Source organism: Rhipicephalus microplus, chromosome 9, assembly GCF_043290135.1.
Source record: "Rhipicephalus microplus isolate Deutch F79 chromosome 9, USDA_Rmic, whole genome shotgun sequence".
Lineage (NCBI taxonomy): Eukaryota > Metazoa > Arthropoda > Arachnida > Ixodida > Ixodidae > Rhipicephalus > Rhipicephalus microplus.
The window spans coordinates 7,287,181-7,307,222 of NC_134708.1; the positions used below are offsets into that span (position 1 = coordinate 7,287,181).

The window sequence follows — 20,042 nt, forward strand, 5'->3', positions numbered from 1 at the left end:
CACCACGATTTGTGACACGGTGACAATATTCGGATTCATAGCCTGGCAAAGCATACAGATGCCCTTCGTCTGCCGACAGCCACGTTTCTGATAGGCAAATTACGGAAAATGAGTGTTCGACAATGGAAAGGAAGGCTACAAGGTCGTCATAATGCCCTCGAAGGCTACGAGTGTTAAAATGCACGAGCGAGAATGCGGGTGTTTGCTCAAGAAGATGTTTTGCTTCATCGCTACATATGTAGCACGATCACGTGTAGGCAATGTCTAGTTGCATACTTTTCAGTTGCAAATGTTGCACCCCTTGCACTCGAGTAACAAACGACACACAGTGGTACAGACATACAAAAAGGCATTCATTTGCATCTTTCATACAGTAAAGCCTGTTAGAAAGTACAACTGCATATTGTACAACCAATAGCATGTCTATGTAACACTGAGAAATCTAGAATGCTCAACTCAGCGTGCCATGATAACGAGTGAGCAATGCTTACACCTGCCAAAAACTCAAGCCTGAGCCATTGGTGGGTCACGTCTCATGAATGAATGTGTATCCGAAGGTATGGGAGGGCGTCTATGAAACTGTTTTAGCGAGGCAGAGCTCCTCGCTAATTTCATGAAAGTCGATCATGTGCATCTCAAAGAGAAGGAAACCTATGGCGCTGGCATAGCCTTGCCATCAGGTGGCACTACTGCTGGAACACTGGCGTCATTTACACTGACCTCAGTTAAGTGCCGTCTAAACAAATCAAATTTCCGTAGATGTTAGCGCTGTGTGGTGAAAATAATATATAGCGGGATGCCATCATCTCCACAATGTGTTTATAGTTGTAAGGTCACGTGGCATACAAACTTTTTTTATTTATTAAGATATAAAATATCTGTGACTGCTGTGCACCAATGAGCACAAACGTTAGGGAAGTGCTTTGATTTGGGAAAGTTAGTGTGACATATTGTCACGGGGTCATGACGTGGCCGAAGACAGGAGACTTCGTGTTGAGATTTAACTGTTTATTTGGGCGAACCTGTGCCCGGTAAACGGAAAGTCCAATTACAGCAGTAGTCTTGCACAGATAGCAGTCTCGGACTGATAGCGGCGAACGGAGCGTCGGCCTTCGATCAACAACTGACAAGCGGCGAAGCGCGTCGGCATTTATACTCTTGCTGTCGAATGTTCTAGCATTATCGCTGGCGGTGGCGTAGGTTCCAGAACAATCTGTACCGTTCGCACAGTGGGCGTGACCTTATCGAAATGATCTACTACAGTCCGGAACCTTCTCGAAAACTGCAGGCGCGGTTTGCGCTGAGAATCGTGTGGTGTTTTGGGACGATAACAAAAACTTGGGAAATGGAACGTAGCATTGCCCCCCTCTGAAAAAAGGCATCGTCCCGATGCTTTAACTAAAGATGAAGGTACAATAATAATGCAAGAAAGTACAATGAATAAATTACGACACAACAATAATACAAAAAAAAAACACTGTTTCAGTTTGTTAACGTGCATGAAACAGCTTGAGGCGCGCGACATGTACGACTTCAGGTCGCGATCGGCGTCGTTGAGAGTTCGTGATGCCGTCGGGGACAACCTCGTGATCAAGTGGGCCGAGACGTCGAACCACCTTGTACGGTCCGAAGTACCGTCGCAGAAGCTTTTCACTTAGTCCACGTCGGCGTATCGGCGTCCACACCCAAACACGTTCACCGGGCTGGTATTCCACGAAGCATCGTCGAAGGTTGTAATGGTGGCTGTCGGTCGTCTGTTGATTCTTGATACGAAGACGCGCAAGTTGTCGGGCTTCTTCAGCGCGTTGAAGGTACTCGCTCACATCGAGGTTTTCTTCGTCGGTGACGTTGGGTAACATGGCATCGAGCGTCGTTGCCGGGCTCCTTCCGTAAACCAATTTGTATGGAGATATCTGCGTCGTCTCCTGCACCGCCGTGTTGCATGCGAAGGTCACATACGGAAGAATGGCGTCTCACGTCTTGTGTTCGACATCGACGTACATTGACAGCATGTCGGCGATCGTCTTGTTGAGCCGCTCGTTGAGGCCGTTGGTCTGTGGGTGGTACGCTGTCATTCGGCGGTGGTTTGTTTGGCTGTATGCCAAGATCGCTTGAGTTAAGTCGGCAGTGAATGCCGTTCCTCGGTCGGTGATAAGGACCTCCGGGGCACCGTGACGTAGGACGATATTTTCGACGAAGAACTTAGCTACCTCAGATGCACTGCCTTTTGGCAGGGCTTTTGTCTCGGCGTAGCGGGTGAGGTAGTCGGTAGCTACCACGATCCACTTGTTTCCAAAAGCCGACGTCGGGAACGGCCCCAGTAGGTCCATACCAATCTGCTGGAAAGGTCGGCAAGGTGGATCAATTGGCTGCAGAAGTCTTGCTGGCCTTGTCGGCGGTGTCTTGCGTCGCTGACAGTCCCGGCATGTCCTCACATAACGAGTGACGTCGGCGGTAAGACGTGGCCAGTAGTACCTTTCTTGTATCCTCGCGAGCGTGCGATAAACACCGAGGTGCCCAGCCGTCGGATCGTCGTGGAGGGCCTGCAGGAGTTCTGGTCGCAGAGCTGAAGGCACAACAAGGAGGTACTTAGCTCGAAGCGGTGAAAAGTTTTTCTTTTGTAGAAGACCGTTTCGTAGAAAGAACGACGCAAGTGCGCGCTTGAATACCTTCGCGACTTCGGCGGTCCTGCCTTCGAGGTATTCTATTAGGGCCTCAAGTTCCGGGTTGGCCCGCTGTCGTTCAGCGAAGTCGTCGGTAGTTATCGTTCCCAAGAAGTACTCGTCATCCGGGTCGTCGGGTAGCGGTTGGTCGACAGGCGCACGAGAGAGACAGTCGGCGTCGGAGTGTTTTTTGCCGGACTTGTAAATGACAGTAATGTCATACTCTTTAAGTCTCAGGCTCCATCGTGCGAGGCGACCTGAAGGGTCCTTCAAGGTGGCTAGCCAACACAAGGCGTGGTGGTCGCTCACAACTTTGAAGGGCCTGCCGTAGAGGTAGGGGCGAAATTTCGACGTAGCCCAGATGATGGCGAGGCACTCCTTTTCTGTTGTGGAATAATTTGCTTCTGCCTTGGATAGCGATCGGCTGGCGTAACTAATAACCCTTTCAAGTCCGTCAGCCCTCTGCACAAGAACGGCGCCAAGACCTACGCTGCTTGCGTCAGTATGTATTTCTGTCTCGGCGAATTCGTCGAAATGGGCAAGTAACGGAGGCGTCTGGAGGCGATGTTTAAGCTCCTGGAAAGCGTGTTCCTGTGGCGTTTCCCACTTGAACTCCACGTCGGCCTTGGTAAGGTTACTGAGAGGATCGGCGATGCGGGCGAAGTTTTTCACGAACCGCCTATAATAGGCGCACAGGCCCAGAAATCGGCGCGCGGCCTTCTTGTCAGTGGGCGGCGGGAATTCGGCGATGGCGGCTGTTTTCCGTGGATCGGGACGAACTCCAGACTTGCTGATAACGTGTCCCAGAAACAAGAGCTCCTCATACGCAAATCTGCACTTTTCTGGCTTCAGTGTGAGTCCGGACGTCTTGATGGCTTGAAGTACAGCTTCAAGGCGCCGAAGATGCTCGTCGAAACTCGAGGAAAACACGACGACGTCGTCCAAGTACACAAGGCAAGTCTGCCATTTCAATCCTGCCAGTACTGTATCCATAACGCGTTGAAAAGTTGCAGGCGCTGAGCAAAGGCCGAAGGACATCACCTTAAACTCGAAGAGGCCGTCCGGTGTTATAAACGCCGTCTTCTCTCGGTCTCTTTCGTCGACTTCGATTTGCCAATAGCCAGTCTTGAGGTCCATTGACGAAAAGTACTTGGCGTTATGGAGCCGATCAAGTGCGTCGTCTATTCGTGAGAGAGGATACACTTCCTTTCTTGTGATTTTGTTCAGGCGGCGATAATCGACGCAGATACGTAGGGTCCCATCCTTTTTCTTCACTAACACCACAGGGGATGCCCATGGACTCTTGGACGGCTGGATAATGTCATCCCGCAGCATTTCATCAACTTGTCTCTTCATGGCCTCACGTTCTCGCGTCGAAACCCTGTACGGACTCTGACTGAGTGGTCTGGCATTTTCTTCGGTTATGATGCGATGTTTCGTGATTGGGGTCTGCCGAATTTTCGATGACGACGAAAAGCAATCTTCGTATTGCAGGAGCAGGGCCTTGAGCTGTTCTTGCTTATCGTTCGGAAGTCTGGGATTGACGTCGAAAGCTATGGGAGGGGCTTGGTTCCTCTGAGCAGGTTCCGCAGAATCGGCGAGGGTGAAAGCACTGGTGGCTTCGACAATTTCTTCGATGTATGCGACCGTTGTTCCTTTGTTCACATGTTTGTACTCATTGCTGAAATTCGTGAGCATAACCGTTGCTTTGCCTCCCCGCAGCTCTGCAATTCCTCTTGCGACGCAAATATTTCGGGTGACCAACAGATGCTGACTGCCTTCAACGACGCCTTCCAAGTCAGGTGATTTAGGAGCACCGTCTGAAATAATGACGCTTGAGCGAGGCGGAATGGTGACTTGTTCTTCCAGCACATTCAAGGCAAGGTGTCCTGACGGTGTGCGCGGTGGTAGTGCTTCTTCTGTGGATAACGTTATCGACTTTATTTTTAGGTTGATGACAGCACCATGGAGGCAGAAGAAGTCCATGCCAAGGATGACATCTCTCGAGCAACGCTGTAGGACTACGAAGTCTGTAGGATAAATACGGCCGTTAATGGTGACTCTCGCTGTGCAGATTCCTGTAGGCGTTACGGGGTGACCTCCGGCTGTGCAGATTTCAGGGCCTTTCCAAGCTGTCCTAACTTTCTTTAACTTCGCGGCGAACGACCCACTGATGACAGAATAGTCGGCTGCAGTATCGACGAGTGCGGTCACTCTGTGGCTGTCGATAAGAACGTCGATGTCGCTAGTTCGCCGTCTCGCATTACAGTTAGGGCGTGGCGTCGGGTCACGGCTGCGTCGGCTTGTTCCGCTGCTTCCATGTTGCGTCGTCAGGCCACCTCTGGTAAGTGAGCTTTCGCCGCCAGGGCTTTGCCTGGTGGGCATTGTGTTCGGAAAGCTCCGTCGCGTCGTCGTCGTCAGAGGAGGAGGATCTTCGGTAGTTCGTCGCACAGCAACCGCACCTCCACCGGTTGCTGCCCTTAGTTTTCCGGATACGGGCTAGGAAACCGGCCCCGCGTTGGGCCGGAGTACTGCCGGGGGTGCGGTGACATGCGGCGGCTGGGCGACGGCGAACGGGAAGGACTTCGGGGTGTCCATTGAGTTCCTGTCAGGTAGTCGGCGATATCACGTGGTCGTTCCCCTGGCTGCGGACGTGGTGCATCGACGGCGAAGCCACGCAGTCCCATCTGTGGGTACTGGCAACGGCGGTAAGTGTGCCCGGCCTCGCCGCAGTGGTAGCACAGTGGGCGGTGGTCAGGGGTGCGCCAAACGTCGGTTTTTCTCGGTGCACTGCACTGGCCCGCTGGTGAACGGTAGGTCGTCGGTGGGGGTGGTGGCGGCGGTGGTGTCTGGCGACGGAAGTGCGACGGGGCGGCGTTTTGGCGTGGACGGGCAGGAGCGTTGTGGTGCACTGCAGCGGCGTAGCTCATAGTTTCTGGCTCGGGCAGCGGTGTTTGGGGAATTCGAAGTGATTGCCGAACTTCTTCTTGCACAATGTCGGCGATCAAATCCACTTGAGGGTGCGCCGAAGGCAACAGTTTGCGCAGCTCTTCCCGCACGATCGCTCGGATTGTTTCACGCAGGTTTTCGGAGTCACTGGTTTGAGCAGCAGCGCATTCTGGAGTCAGGCGACGATTATACTGTCTGGTGCGCATGTCAAGGGTTTTTTCGATGGTGGTCGCCTCGGATACAAATTCTTGGACGGTGTTCGGTGGATTCCTCATTAGTCCCGCGAAGAGCTCCTGTTTGACACCTCGCATGAGGAAACGAACTTTCTTCTCCTCAGGCATGTCTGGGTCAGCGTGACGAAATAGGCGGGTCATCTCCTCTGTGAAAATTCCAACCTTCTCATTTGGTAGCTGAACCCGAGTCTCTAGTAGAGCAGCAGCCCTCTCTTTGCGAGCGACGCTCGCGAACGTTTGCAGAAATGCGCCGCAGAAGACATCCCACGTTCGGAGCGTGGACTCACGATTCTCTAGCCAGGTCCTTGCGGTGCCTTCCAGGTAGAAATACACACGACGGAGCTTTTATTCGTTGTCCCAGTGGTTGAGGGCGGCCACACGGTCGTATGTTTCTAGCCAGGTTTCCGGGTCTTCAAACGATGACCCATGAAACGTTGGTGGTTCCCTGGGTTGATGAATGACGATCGCGGGCTGGGACGCTCCGGTTGTCATCGTCGTTGCAGTAGAGGTCATGGCCTTGGCCTTCCGCGCCTTGTCTTGTAGAAGCCCGTACTCCGGTGGTAGCCCTTGCTGTCGGCGGCTTGTTCGCTGCTCCTGGTTGCCGTCGGTGTCTTCTCCGCGATGTGGGCTGGGTTCACGGCTTGACGGGGGCGTCCGGTACATGAACGAAGCAGCACCTCCACTAGATGTCACGGGGTCGTGACGTGGCCGAAGACAGGAGACTTCGTGTTGGGATTTAACTGTTTATTTGGGCGAACCTGTGCCCGGTAAACGAAAGTCCAATTACAGCAGTAGTCTTGCACAGATAGCAGTCTCGGACTGATAGCGGCGAACGGAGCGTCAGCCTTCGATCAACAACTGACAAGCGGCGAAGCGCGTCGGCATTTATACTCTTGCTGTCGAATGTGCTAGCGTTATCGCTGGCGGTGGCGTAGGTTCCAGAACAATCTGTACCATTCGCACAGTGGGCGTGACCTTATCGAAATGATCTACTACAGTCCGGAACCTTCTCGAAAACTGCAGGCGCGGTTTGCGCTGAGAATCGTGTGGTGTTTTGGGACGATAACAAAAACTTGGGAAATGGAACGTGGCAATATTGTAAGGTTAACCAGCACAAAAGTACTGAAAACCAATAGAAATATATACGCACTAAACCAGTGCTATTAAGAATGCCAACACTGATCCTCCGTGTTTTTTTCAGCATTTTGTCTTTGCATGCTGTTTGTGACACTAGAAATGTGTTCTTTTGGGGGGGGGGGAGGGGTGCGGGGATTTCTGGCACAGTTTTCTTGTCTTGTGATCAGCATTCATTTCTATTCCCATTCTTAAACTTTCTCATCATATAATTCTCAGGCATTGTAATTAGCTCTCTCAGACGCCACCTGTGAATAACTGTCTGTAAATGTGTCAAATAAATGCAATGCTATTACAGAGGGCTCAATAGTCTATTGCTACTAAAATAATGTCATAATATGTTAATTTATAAGTGTTATAATATAAGCAATGCCACGTCAGGCCGAATGGCCTTTAGCTTCGCTTCGTTTTTCTGTATCTCTCTAGAAATAAAATCTGTTCATTCATTCATTCATAATCCTAATTAAGTTGTAATTGAATGTCTATTTATTCTGCAATGAATAGAATGAGGTCTCAGGTTAGAAATGTAGTGCAAGTTCGTTTTTGGTTATTTCCATTTTGGGCAAAAAAAAACTTCTCTTCTTATGGTCTGCAAGAAGCTGCATGTCGAACTCGTCAAACGTGGTAGTTTCTTCAGCAAAGTGATCATATGCAACAATACAATGCAAAATGAAGTTAAAAGAGAACAAATTCATTATGCAAGGGGTTCAATGCTTCCAAACTGCAATATATCTTGATTTTCTTAGCTCTTAGTTGATACAAATAGGAAAAACAAGTGTTGTACAGAATAGTGTACGTGGCGTGTCAAAGGCTTAAAGAAGACATGCAGGAGCTGTTTTCTCAGTTCAAGTACATTCTTTCTTTTCCCAGACTTTTGCAAGGAGGCAGTGTTTTCGATCACTGCTGAATACAACAATGGGGCACTTCCGTGCCAGTGCAACATTGATGGCTCATTGTCGTTTGAGTGCGAACGTTTTGGAGGCCAGTGCCAGTGCAAGGACAACGTGATTGGCCGCACCTGCTCCCAGTGCCGCACGGGCTACTATGGCTTCCCTGCTTGCCAACCATGTGACTGTCCCAACACTGCCGTGTGTCACCCAGTCACCGGCCAGTGCATCTGCCCTCCTCGTGTCACTGGTGAAAAGTGTGACACCTGTGTGCCTCTCACCTTCGGCTACACTCGCATTGTGGGATGTGAGGTGCGGCCCCTTGCAGTCATTGTTTGTCTGCCTCACTTTTCTTGTGCTTTGTCGACAAGGTATGGGTAATGCAATGCTTTACACAGATCCATTATTGCCTGGGTAATGTTGAAGGCAGCAATTTTATGGTGAAGGTTGTTTGAGCATATAATAGACAGTAATAGTTTACCGTTAGCGCGATGGCGAAAGGAATGGCGTTACCGTGTAGCAAACGTTCGTTGTAAACAGCGTGTTATAGTTTAACGGGATAGCATTTACGTGATTTACGTGCCCCAGTTGGGACAGTGGCGCCACCTATCGGATGGTTAATAAGTTAAATAACAGTGAAAAGAAAAAGGAAACGTGAATGTTTGCCTATGCCAGCGTAGGAAGCATTGTTACAAGTTTATTTTAGCAATAATAAAAGTAAAGAAATATAAACCTTGGACCAAGCACGAAAACATTTATGTCGCCGATTTGTTTACATTGATCTTGTAGATTGGCCCAGACGCATTCGAAATGGGAAGCGATCTCAAGAACTACACCAACTTATCCGTAATACTTGGTCATTGAAGCTAACTAAAGGCAAGCAAAGCCACTTAGAGAAGTCGTTTGCTGCGAACAAAGTGAATCTTTCAATAACTACGCTAAAATTACTTCGAAGTGAACATCCGAGAGCGCCGCCATGTTGTACGTACACTATGTACACCTACGCTACCACGGTAACGTTAAATCTGAAAAGTAGCATGTGTACGGTAAGCGGTACGGGTAATGTATGTATCTGCGCACAGGCACTTCGATCTCACTATCACGGTACGCCCGGTATACCTGTAAGCCTCCGGTACACTATAACTGTCTAATAAAGTGTGTGCTTTACGATTCAATGACCCTGTACATGTGGCAAGCTGCTCAATTTAATGAGCTTGTGTATTCATGAAGCATTTAATGTGCAAATAAACAATTAAAAAGCTCTTATTGTGTGGGACATGTCACAATTGTTTGTTTGTGTTACAACTGCTGACTGTCTGACGTGATAAAATCTAGCTTTAATATATGGCAAGGCATAATCTGTTGCAGTGCTCACAAATAGTGTTGTACATTTGTAAAGCTTGTGGTGGTTTACTCAGTGTAAATATTGATTTACTACTTAAACACTAAAATTTAATTTCAGTGTGCAATTTTAACATGAGAAGTTGATTTGCCATTGTACAGGAATGTAACTGCAACCCACATGGAGTCCAAGGAGGCAACCTTCAATGTGACCTGCAGACTGGGCAATGCAAGTGAGTGTACACATTGAAGACTGGGATAAAATTATTCCGGACTGCGGGGTTTCCATCTATTGTAGTAAGTGTGGGGGCTTGCTCGATTTCGAACACATGCTGTAGCGCTGCTCGGCATTGGCCGGTGCGGCATCTCACGGTGAACATTGGTGGCAGCAAATGCCGCACAGTGACGCGCTGGCGGACCAACTCAGGGCTGTCCAGAAGGCCCGTGCGGCAGCAGAGGGGCTTGGCCTCTCTGTCCCGACATGGGAGCAGCCAGCATTAGTCCTGGACCGATCCTAAGGACCTTAATAAAGTTCTTCATACCACACCATTTATTATCCTCATCTCTTCAATATCAGAATCCTTGATTAGTGCTTGTTTAAAGGCTATATCCCACCACCATTAGTCAATACACAAGTTTACAAGATTTTGAAAGTTTGCAGAAATTCACTTAAACTATTGGAAATAATAGATACTGTACTTACTTGATCGTAATAAGGCCACAACTGTATGCAAAAGGTGACTTCGTGAGGGAAAAACACTTCGAGAATTGTGTGCATATTTGCACTTTTTAGGCAACTGAATTTTCGATATTTGATCATTGCACGAGTATCGAGTTCGAGTAGTAGAGATCTAAAAAAAGTGCTAAATTCGAGTAAATTTGGTAACTAAAAAGGAACAATTTTGTTGAGGTGAGCTTGCTCGCTGTAAAAAAAATGCATTTGGTTTCATAATGACTGATGCTTAGCTTAATTTAAAAACATGGGATAACTCGGACCTACTGAAGTTAGAAAGAATCATAGTTCATCCAGTTTGTTGAATGATAAGTTGTTTTTATGAGTAATGAATTCTTATACATAGTTTTTTGACGAATTAATGAACTTGCGCCGATCGTTTTGTTACACTGAGGCCCGTTCATCATGTCTACTGTTGCTAGAATGTCTTAAGACCTAGCGCACAAGCATTTCTGTGTTGGTGTTGAGGCATATTTCTAAAATTGCATTGAGTTTTTGTTTTTGTGCACACGTGACACTTTCGGCGTTCTTTAGGTGCAAGAACAGCATTGTGGGCCGCACATGTGATGAGTGCAAGTTTGGCTTCTGGGACTTCCCCCGCTGTCGCCTCTGCAACTGTGACCTCCGTGGAACAGGGGAAGAGATCTGCAACCAGGACACTGCCGAGTGCTTTTGCAAGGTGCTATTTTCAGTGCCAAAACATTTTCACTGAGGACTCTTACAGCCATAGATTCATCAACACATAGATTGTTTTGCTGAGCTGTCATGACGTGTTTCTAGACATTTCCTTGGTATCTTTTGTTATGTGGTACATGTTAAGCAGCACTTGGGCTAAACGTGTTGAAAGGACAATGCATTTTGAGACCAGGCCCTGCTTGCAAGGTACATAATTTGAAAACTTGCACGATACACAACTTTTCTTGTGCAGCTTTCTCAGTGTTGTCAGAGGGTCTTCTGGTGGGCTTTGTTTTAAAGAGAGCATGTACGTTTTTCAGGGTTACAATGATGTTGTAATTATAATTTATCAAAGTTATCTTCCAGTAAAATTCTATGTAGAATATCAAATTCTGCAAAATTCACTTCACTATGACCCTGGTTGCCATTTGTTGTCCACTGACTAAATGGTGTTAGAAACATGGAGAGGCACAAAAGTGCATGTCAGAGCTTTTTTCATTGAATTCCAGGAAAATGTCGAGGGCGATTCCTGCGACACCTGCAAACCGGGAACATTTTTCCTAGAAGAGAGCAACCCTGTGGGCTGCACCAAGTGCTTCTGTTTTGGCACTACAGACCGCTGCAACAGTGCCTTGCTTTTCCGCAGCCAGGTGGGTCTCGAAGACACGTTAAGGCATGCATGTAGCATTGCAGTTTTCGCCACCTTCAATGGCATTAGCAGTGTAAAAACTGGACGGAAATGCTGAAGCAAACTGCTAGCAAGCTTGGTTGGAACGAATTTATCTGTTAGCCACTTTGAAGTCACAAAACAAGGATGAAAGAAAGAGCACACACAGACAAGCACAATCTAACAACTGACGTATTTTTGGAAAAAAAAAAAAAACATATGCACAAGTAACTAACATGATCTGCACGATCTCATCAAAGAACACATCACTCACGCATATAACAATCACTTATGATCACGACGCCTCGGATCAGAACGTCCACAGCAACAAAACACTACATCAAATGCACATCTAGCAAACAAGTTAGAAAAAACATGATTAAATATGTGATGACAGGAGTGAAATATTTTTAACAAAGCAATGGAAGGGTGGCTCATTTCAAAGGGCTTCCACAATTTCTCTCCCTCTTTGATTTTGATGTTTGAAGAAAATGCTAGCGCTGCTAGGAAGAGGAGTGCATCTACATCCCTGACAGTGCATAGCCAAATGCGTATTAGGACAATGTTTTAGGCTGGACCAGTGGAAGCTTAGTCTCATGTTGCAGCATCTCCCAATCTGCCCCACGAGCAGATGACTGCACGTCATAGAAATGTTATACACAACATTCTTCATGCATTCTACAAACTGGTTCTTACGAGGATGCTTAATGTTATGGGAAAAAAGAAAAAAAAAAAGCTGAGAATGCTAATCATCAACACGGCAGTCGGTGAATAGCCAGAAGCACTACCGAAAGTTTTAGAACAGGCAAAAAATGTTTATTATTCAATAACTCTTTCATAAAAGGATATTCATGAAAAGCCATGGAAGCGGTGGGAGTTATGTAAAAGGTGCAGCTGTCAAGTGAGGTCTTTAGAGTTCACAGTTCTTTTATTGTGCGTAATACCAGTATTACAATTGGAAATCATACTGATGCAGGAGGAGGTCCTATAGTCAACAGACCGTTCAGGGGCCCTTCCCTGAGAAATGAGCAATAAAAGTGAATACAAAGTAGTAAAATGTAAACAAACAAGATACTGTTTAAGAGGAGATACTATTTGAAAAAAAAAAAAAAAAACTTTCTATATTCTGTAGTCTGTTTACATAAATTTTTATGCTGATTTTAAATATGTAATAGTCTTATAGTATGTTAGATTTTTTTAGTTTTGTACCGTGACTAAAATATAGCTCTTTTTGGACAGACTTTTCCTGCCACTAAACATTTATGGTTGTGAGTCATTAATGACTCATATTGCTCTATATTAACTGTAGAATGCAAATAACTGTAAAGAAGCATGTAAATACAATACTGTTAAATGAATGATAAATAATGTGAAAAATGTTAAATGCTCAGTCCGTACTAACTGCTCACTTTAAATTCATAATAATTGAATATGTGACATGGTAATGAGCTGCAAAGTAGTGTGGCTGGAAAGTTAGTAGTAAATTTACCATAATTAGTTGTATGTTTTAGTAATATACATAGAAGTTGGCAGAAGCGAATCGGCTATGAAGCAAGCACTATGCTGTATTGCTTTATACTACATTTTGTCATTACATCTACCACTTATTCTGCGCCCATGAAAACTATGAGGAAAGGTGAAGTCTATTCTGTTCTGCAGCCACCTTGTTAGCCTAAGCATGCGGCAATTGTTTGCAGATTGTGGAAATGGATGGCTGGACATCTGTCGGCCTAGGCGTGCTTAATGACTTGATGCGTGAGGAGCTGGAAGCACCCATGTCATCTTCACCCAGCACCGTGGAGGTGACTCCACCTGCAGACCTTCCCGTGGGATCCTTGCTCTATTTCGTGGCTCCCTCACCATACCTAGGAAACAAGGCATGTGTGCCATTTCATACAATGGCGTCTCCAATTTTTCTTTTCAAACAGTTTTTTGATTTATAAATTTGATGAAAGAGTGATGCGCAAGGTTACAAAGTGTAAAATTAATTCCTCTGCAAAAGTCATGGAAAGTGGAGCCATGTTCTCGAAATATTTGGACACTAGATATAGCCTAATTTTTATGACGATAGTTATAGCGCGAGAACAAAACGACGACACAGAGACAAGAAGGACACTGTGTCGTCGTTTTGTTCTCGCGCTATAACTATCGTCATGCCATACCAACTAGCCCAAGCTGCCACACTCCTAATTTTTAAAAGGGACCTGCAACGATTGTCTGAGTTACAATGGTACAGTCTCACTATTAGAGCATAATGCTTCATTAATCATGTGCCACAAAAAATGTTTAAAAATCGTCAAGTACAAGCAGAGTTACAGGGATCAGCCTTACACTTCAAGCACTTTCTTTTTCCTTTCGTACCAGTGAAGGCACTGAAAGATACGCAAGAAGGTGTGTGATAATGGAACAGGAAGCTGTCTTCCTTTGTCAATGTGGAGGATGACCTTGAGCACATTCTTCTTTCTCTCACTTTTTGTCTTCAAATGTGCACTTTATTTCCAGTGTGATTGCAAGAGTATGCACTGGCACGTGGTGGCCTCCCGCAGTGGCCATAGTAACTATGCAGCTAATGATGCTCAAATTAGCTAATGGCTGTGGACTTTCGGATTATGGCACCGTATTTGGGTGTATGGCATCCTCTGTAGAGAAATTAAAGAGTGAACTTTAGCTGCCTTTGAGAATTGGCTGTAAATTCTAAGGTTGCATAACACAGTATAAATGTTTGGCTCAGATGTTCTTGGGATCCTCAACTACCGATCAGCATTGTTTTCTGATCATGCTCAAAAAGCATTGCAGGGTCCCTTTAAGTGTGCTAAGTGTGTTATGAAAAGAGAGCAAGAATATTCAGGAGTTGAAACTTCCATCGGCATGGGTGTGTGTGGGTGACGTCACAGAAACATTGTGCTCTGACTGAGGTGTATACCGAAAGAACGAACGCAAACGAGGGCCTGATGTTGCTGTGGCACATGGCTGAAGAGGAGCCACACATGGTTTCCTTATTAACCAGAATTGTGGCTATTCGAAAAAAAAAAAAAAACCTTGTAGCACAAAGCAGCTAAAGGACAGACAAGAAACATTGAGCTGGGGCTTGTCCGTCCTTGTGTTGTGTTGCACAACAATTTTTTTTTGAAAAGTCACGAACCAAGTGGCCCCAGGAAAGGTTTTGTAGCTATTTTGCTGTTGGCCACCAGAAGCTGCTGGCATGATAGTTGCTCCATGGGAATGCGAGTTTTTCTGGCTGCCAATAATTCCAGTTTCCACTCCTACATGTTTCTTGCTCTGTTCCTTTAATTGAGTAAAAATATTCATAAACTGGGGTTGTGTGCTTGAGCTCACATTTCGACAGGTGGACTTGTCTTCTTCAAGGCTAGAACGAGTTTTAGCCTTGAAGAAGACAGGTCCACTTGACAAAACGTCAGCTCAAGCAACACAACCCTCATTTATGGATTTTCCACCTTTTCCTTCCTGCCCAGCTTTGGGTTTCTAAGTGGATGAGTAGTACATCTAGGATCTATCTATGGGAAATGTGCAGAGCGCATGAAGAGGGTGCTACAAAGAGGGTCCACAGATATATTTTAAAAGTCACTCATAGGCATAATCAAAGGGTACTTTGTAGACACAGGCATTTTTTTGTTTGTATTATCAAGATAGTCAGGTGTATTTTCACTGTGGGGATTTGAACATTGTACTAGTGGGTACATCTTAAACACACTGTAGGTTGCAACTTCTCTGATGTCCCTTTCAGGTTACGTCCTATGGGGGAACGCTGTCCTTCAGTCTTTCAGTCTCTGTGGATTATGATGTCGACTTTGGCAGTATTATTGGCCCGGACGTTATTATTACGGTAATACCTTTTCGTTTTGACTTCTCCTTCCTCAAAGCTGTAGCTTAAGTCTTGCCTTTTTTAACGCCGGCATTGCCTTGCAGGGCAACAACCTCACTCTGGTGCACGAGCATGGGGAGCAACCTGCGGCTGGTGTTCCATTGGACTTCAGCATCAAGTTGGTTGAGGTAAACTGTTCATTGCTATTGCCAGATGGCACATCTTTTTCTTTTTGAAATGAATGCAAAAACTGTGGCTTGTTCAAAAAGTCGTTTTTGAGGGCCGGCTTGTAACTGAGAAATACAGAGAGCTGAGCTAATTGATGAGCATTCATTCTTAAGAGCAAGAGTGTGCAAGGAGGGAGTCAAGATGCCTACTAACAATCAAAGAGGCACACATATGGCAGAAAAGAAAAAGAAGGCACGAAAACTTAGCGCATGCCCATGCAAAAGGCGAGCCTATCAATCTGGCATGCATGGTGGTCTACATGGGAGATAACTATCCAGACGCTCGACGTCTTCTTTGTTCAGGTTAATCGATGATTGGCTCACACATGCTCTGTCATTATTATCTAAGTGCATTTCTTTGTTTCTGTACCGGCACGTAATTGTGTATTCATTGAACTTCGGTCTGCACTTACACTCTCGACAATGTAAAGAAGGATTAGATGGTGAGCCTCTAGTAGACAAGCAATATTTTGAACTCCATTGATTTCTGATTAACATATCGACCTGTTTGCCCTACGTTGTTAGCTGGTGTTTGCGGTGTCTCGACTTTTTTCTTGTGTTTGTGCTTGTACACCTATCCTTCAGAATGGCTTGTAGCATAGTGCAGAATCAAACAAGAGCGAAAGATAAAGTAGCAGAAGAATAGTACCGCTACTTTTTGGTAGTTAACATCAGTACAATTTAGGATGCACCAACAAGCCCATAATGGCACCCTTGTTGGCTTTTGTGGAACTAAATTTGTAGTAAAGTGGGCCTGTACTCTCTTGTTCAGTCATTTTAAGAGATACATTCACTTCGGCAAGATGTAGCATGCTATCTTGCTTCAGAAGCCTGTGTTTTGTCAATGCAATAGCTGCGAAACATAAAGCAACACTGGTAGGATGTGGTGTTTAGAATCCCTTGTACATTTACATCTGATTACCATATTTACAGCATGAGAAAAAAAATGTGGCTATGAATATAATGTGAAGGGTAGTTTACACACTCACACAAAATAAAAATAAATTATTATTACAATTTAATGCACATTTGGGAATTTTAAGGGTTATAGTGTGAGGTGCAAAATAAAAGATGCACTCCCCTCACCGAAATGCAGAGTGAACTCAAGTACCTATGTCTGTTCATTGTCGCTACTCAATCCCTTACCAGTATGCACGAGCACGTTGTTGCCTTGTGTGTCGTCAATGCTGTTTGAATCACTTAAGAAAAGCACGTGACATGACAGAGTGTGGGCATGTCTACCACGCATTGTTGATAAAATTTGTGACCCCTACCATGCAGTGACAAAAAGCTGGCACGTATTAAAAAGTTGGTTTGTATTAGTAGCATGCCCTAAAAATAGCTCGACGTGCGTCTCAGACTGTGTGATGTGTATAAATAGCATTAAAGAGGTGCTGACACCATTTCTTTAACATGGGTTTTCTCTGCCATACAAATCATGTGTATACAGAGATGCTTTGAGCAAGTGTGAAGGTTAGGTATCAAAAAATTGGTTTGTATTAGTAGCATGGCCCTGAAAATAGCTCGACCTGGGTGCAGGCGAAACAAATTCAAGATGCCAAAATCGATGATTCGAAGCATCAATCTCGCGATTGCGCGAAATTAGAAAAACCTAGTACCAAGAAAAACCTAGCACCAAGAACAAAGTGGGGCTCGAACACAGGCCTGCTGGGTGCCAGCCCAGTATTCTACCACTGAGACATGCCGGCGTTTGAGACTGTTGGCAAACATGCCTGCGATAGACTTGATGTCGGGAAAGCAATCGCAATTATACGACTTATAAAGCAATTTAATAAAAGAGTTGAAAAGCAACCAGCCATCGCACAATGCAAATAGCGTAACCCGTGGGTCGTCGAATGCTTGAATCCATAAAAAAAGGTTGTTTTTGTTCAGGTGTTATCTGTGGCTCATACCCACTTCAGGCACAATTCCTCATCATGGTCAGTCACTGCATGGACAATTGGTACAAAATTCCTCGCAATAGTTCAGCGGATACCACGCTTCTCAGAAGAATGACGAAAAATAGCATAGTGCCGGCTTACTACCTTAAAATCTTTAATATTAATGCCATAGTGGGCATCAAGCAAGAGTGCTTGCAGCAGTTACCCAATGAGTGTTTAGAAAAAGCTCTGAAAGGCCACTCTTCTAGCTTTCGCTGTGACTGCTGCGCCTTCTGCGCAGGCCTGGCATTTTCTTTATTTTGATTTTATTGTTAGTTTTCTTGTGGCATAGCTACCAAAGCCGAAACTAGCTTGACATTAGGCTACAGTACTAATTCTGGTGACTTCATGCAGCAGCCTGTCTAGTTCTAATGACTTTAGGCACCAAAACGGTAAAAATGCATCACAAGTAAAGCCATAGTGCGAAAAGGCTGTAGAAATGTCACAATAAATTGCGCGAGTGCATGACAAGAAATCTTGTGACGTCACCGTACATTAGGAACCAGAACTAGCTTTGAGAAACGTACTGTATTTATTTTTTCATGGTTTACTCACCACTAGCAGTATATTTTTCAGGCTCTTGAGGGCTTGGACTTTTATTTGATGCAAAAAAAAAAAAATGGGAATTGAAAATTTTTGTGCCAGTACCCCTTCAACTCTACTCTTTCATTACCACACGAAAATGGTTATTTTTTATATGTGTTGGGAAAATAGTTTTTGCCAGTCTGAAAAGTATTCCAGCATGCATTGCAGCATACCAAAATTTTCACAATGAAATTCTCTTTCCAACAATATGCATTGTCGAGCAACAAAAATATTTTGGAATGAATAAAAGTATGAAAAGTGTGAAATTTTAGGTTGCTAGCTGGTAAACAATGCAATTAAAAACACTATATATGCGAAAATATTCAAAACACAGAAAATTCAAAAGATACATTTTGAAGATCAATAACCCAGGAGAAGTATAGAAATTATGAATTTAGTACAAGATGTTTCTATTCACATACACAAAGAAAAATCAGAACTTAAGTGCCGATTCATAACTCATGCCATGCAGTGAAGCATTGATTGTTTTTTTCTTTCATGAAATACAAGGGAACTCGTGCACTTTTCTCAGTGAATTTTTCTTTTCTTGCAACAAGAGCCTGCAGGTGTTCCACTATAGAAGGATGCCCATTATGTGAATTACCCCTCTCTAAATTGAATGTCCAATGAATTTTGCTATTTCATCTAGCATCACCTTTTTCCATGAGTCATCTCACTCTGTATAGGTTGGCGTTCCAATCGATGCATCCAAGCACATTTCTTTGCATTTTTGTGCATCTTATTATCTCTTTCATTACCGCACGAAAATGGTTATTTTTCATACGTCTCGGGAAGATCATTTTTGCCAGTTTGAAAAATCCAGCACGCATTGCAGTATACCAAACTTTGCACGATGAAACGCTCGTAAAAAATATCTATATTCTGTAGAGCAACAAAAATATTTTAGAATGAATAAAAATGCGAGAAGTGTGGAATTTTCGGTTGCCAGCTCGTAAGCATTGCAATAAAAAAACCCTATATATGCAAAAATATTCAAAAAAAATTATAATATACATTTTGTAGATAAATGACCCAGAAATAGTATAAAAAATAATGTATGTTGTACAGAATGTTTTTTTTCACATAAATAAAGAAAATCAGAACCAAGGTGCTGCTTCATTGCTCGTGTCATGTGGGGAAGCATTGCATGGTTTTTCGTGAGACACAAGTGTACTTGTCAGTAAAGTCCCCAGCTTTTTCAATATATATGGATGTCCCTGGTGTGAATGATCTCTATATAAATGATATGTCCTATGAACTTAGTTATTTTGTGTGCTTCGCCTCTTTCCATGAGCCACCTCGCTCCACATAGGTTGGCGTTTCAATACCTAGGTATATGCATCAAAGCATAATTTGTTGTACATTTATACATCGTATTAAAAATAAACAATATCGAGCACAGCTATGAAACGTTTCGTGCTGCTCCGTAGTGAGGGTCAAGATGTGCTCAGGTGGCCTTCTCGTTGTGAGGGTAAGCTCTGCAGCCGGCGCCAGCACACCGCACCCCAGTGACGTGGGGACCTTGCATGTAACTAGAGTTGCTATATGATTGTGCACAAAGGTCTGCAGCCATGGTCTTGTGGTGGAGGAGACAACTTGAGGCCGTAGACAAAACAAACCCATGAACGACTATGGATGTCTCAAGCTGACGCAAGATATTGTCGCCATAAATCTAGAAGCTTAGGTGCTCTCATCATCGGACTCTAAGCTCGTCCTCATTCACTTCAAGTTCGATTGCAAGACAGTTTCCAGAGGCACGTGTTTTCTGCAGTGAAGGTGCATACCCATGTGCACGTGACGACGATGCCGTAGCAGCGACAAGTGACACTAGATGCGGTTCTGTGTCTGATATAACACAAGCGAAATCAAAGCCGCTTGAAACTGTCTCAGAAGGCCACCTCCACACTTTATGCACGCGGGGAACCTTCGGCAATATTTTTGTAGAATAAATTTTTTCTTACTCCTAGCAACACCTCTCTATTGAATAGTTGGCATAAATTTCTGGCAATTATTACTGCATTACTGTCAGACTGCGATGCTGACACCTTAATTTGATATTTGACTTGCAAAGATTCTTTTGATTACATAACTTTGATGTTACTGCAGCATAATCACGGGGGTCACGCACTTCTGTCAAGTTCACCAGCCAAGTGCATTTTCTCAGCAACACACACACATTGGTTTG

General features: G+C 44.8%; 1 protein-coding gene across 1 annotated transcript in view; it reads left to right on the top strand.

Moving 5' to 3' along the window:
* LanA (laminin subunit alpha) overlaps nt 1-20,042 on the top strand; it is a 128,904-nt gene that overhangs the window by 57,441 nt on the left and 51,421 nt on the right. Inside the window, exons 25-31 of the mRNA XM_075873036.1 lie at nt 7,850-8,178; nt 9,370-9,440; nt 10,475-10,619; nt 11,125-11,265; nt 12,980-13,159; nt 15,028-15,126; nt 15,210-15,293. Coding sequence (XP_075729151.1) covers nt 7,850-8,178; nt 9,370-9,440; nt 10,475-10,619; nt 11,125-11,265; nt 12,980-13,159; nt 15,028-15,126; nt 15,210-15,293 — 1,049 coding nt within the window. The remainder of the gene's footprint in view (nt 1-7,849; nt 8,179-9,369; nt 9,441-10,474; nt 10,620-11,124; nt 11,266-12,979; nt 13,160-15,027; nt 15,127-15,209; nt 15,294-20,042) is intronic.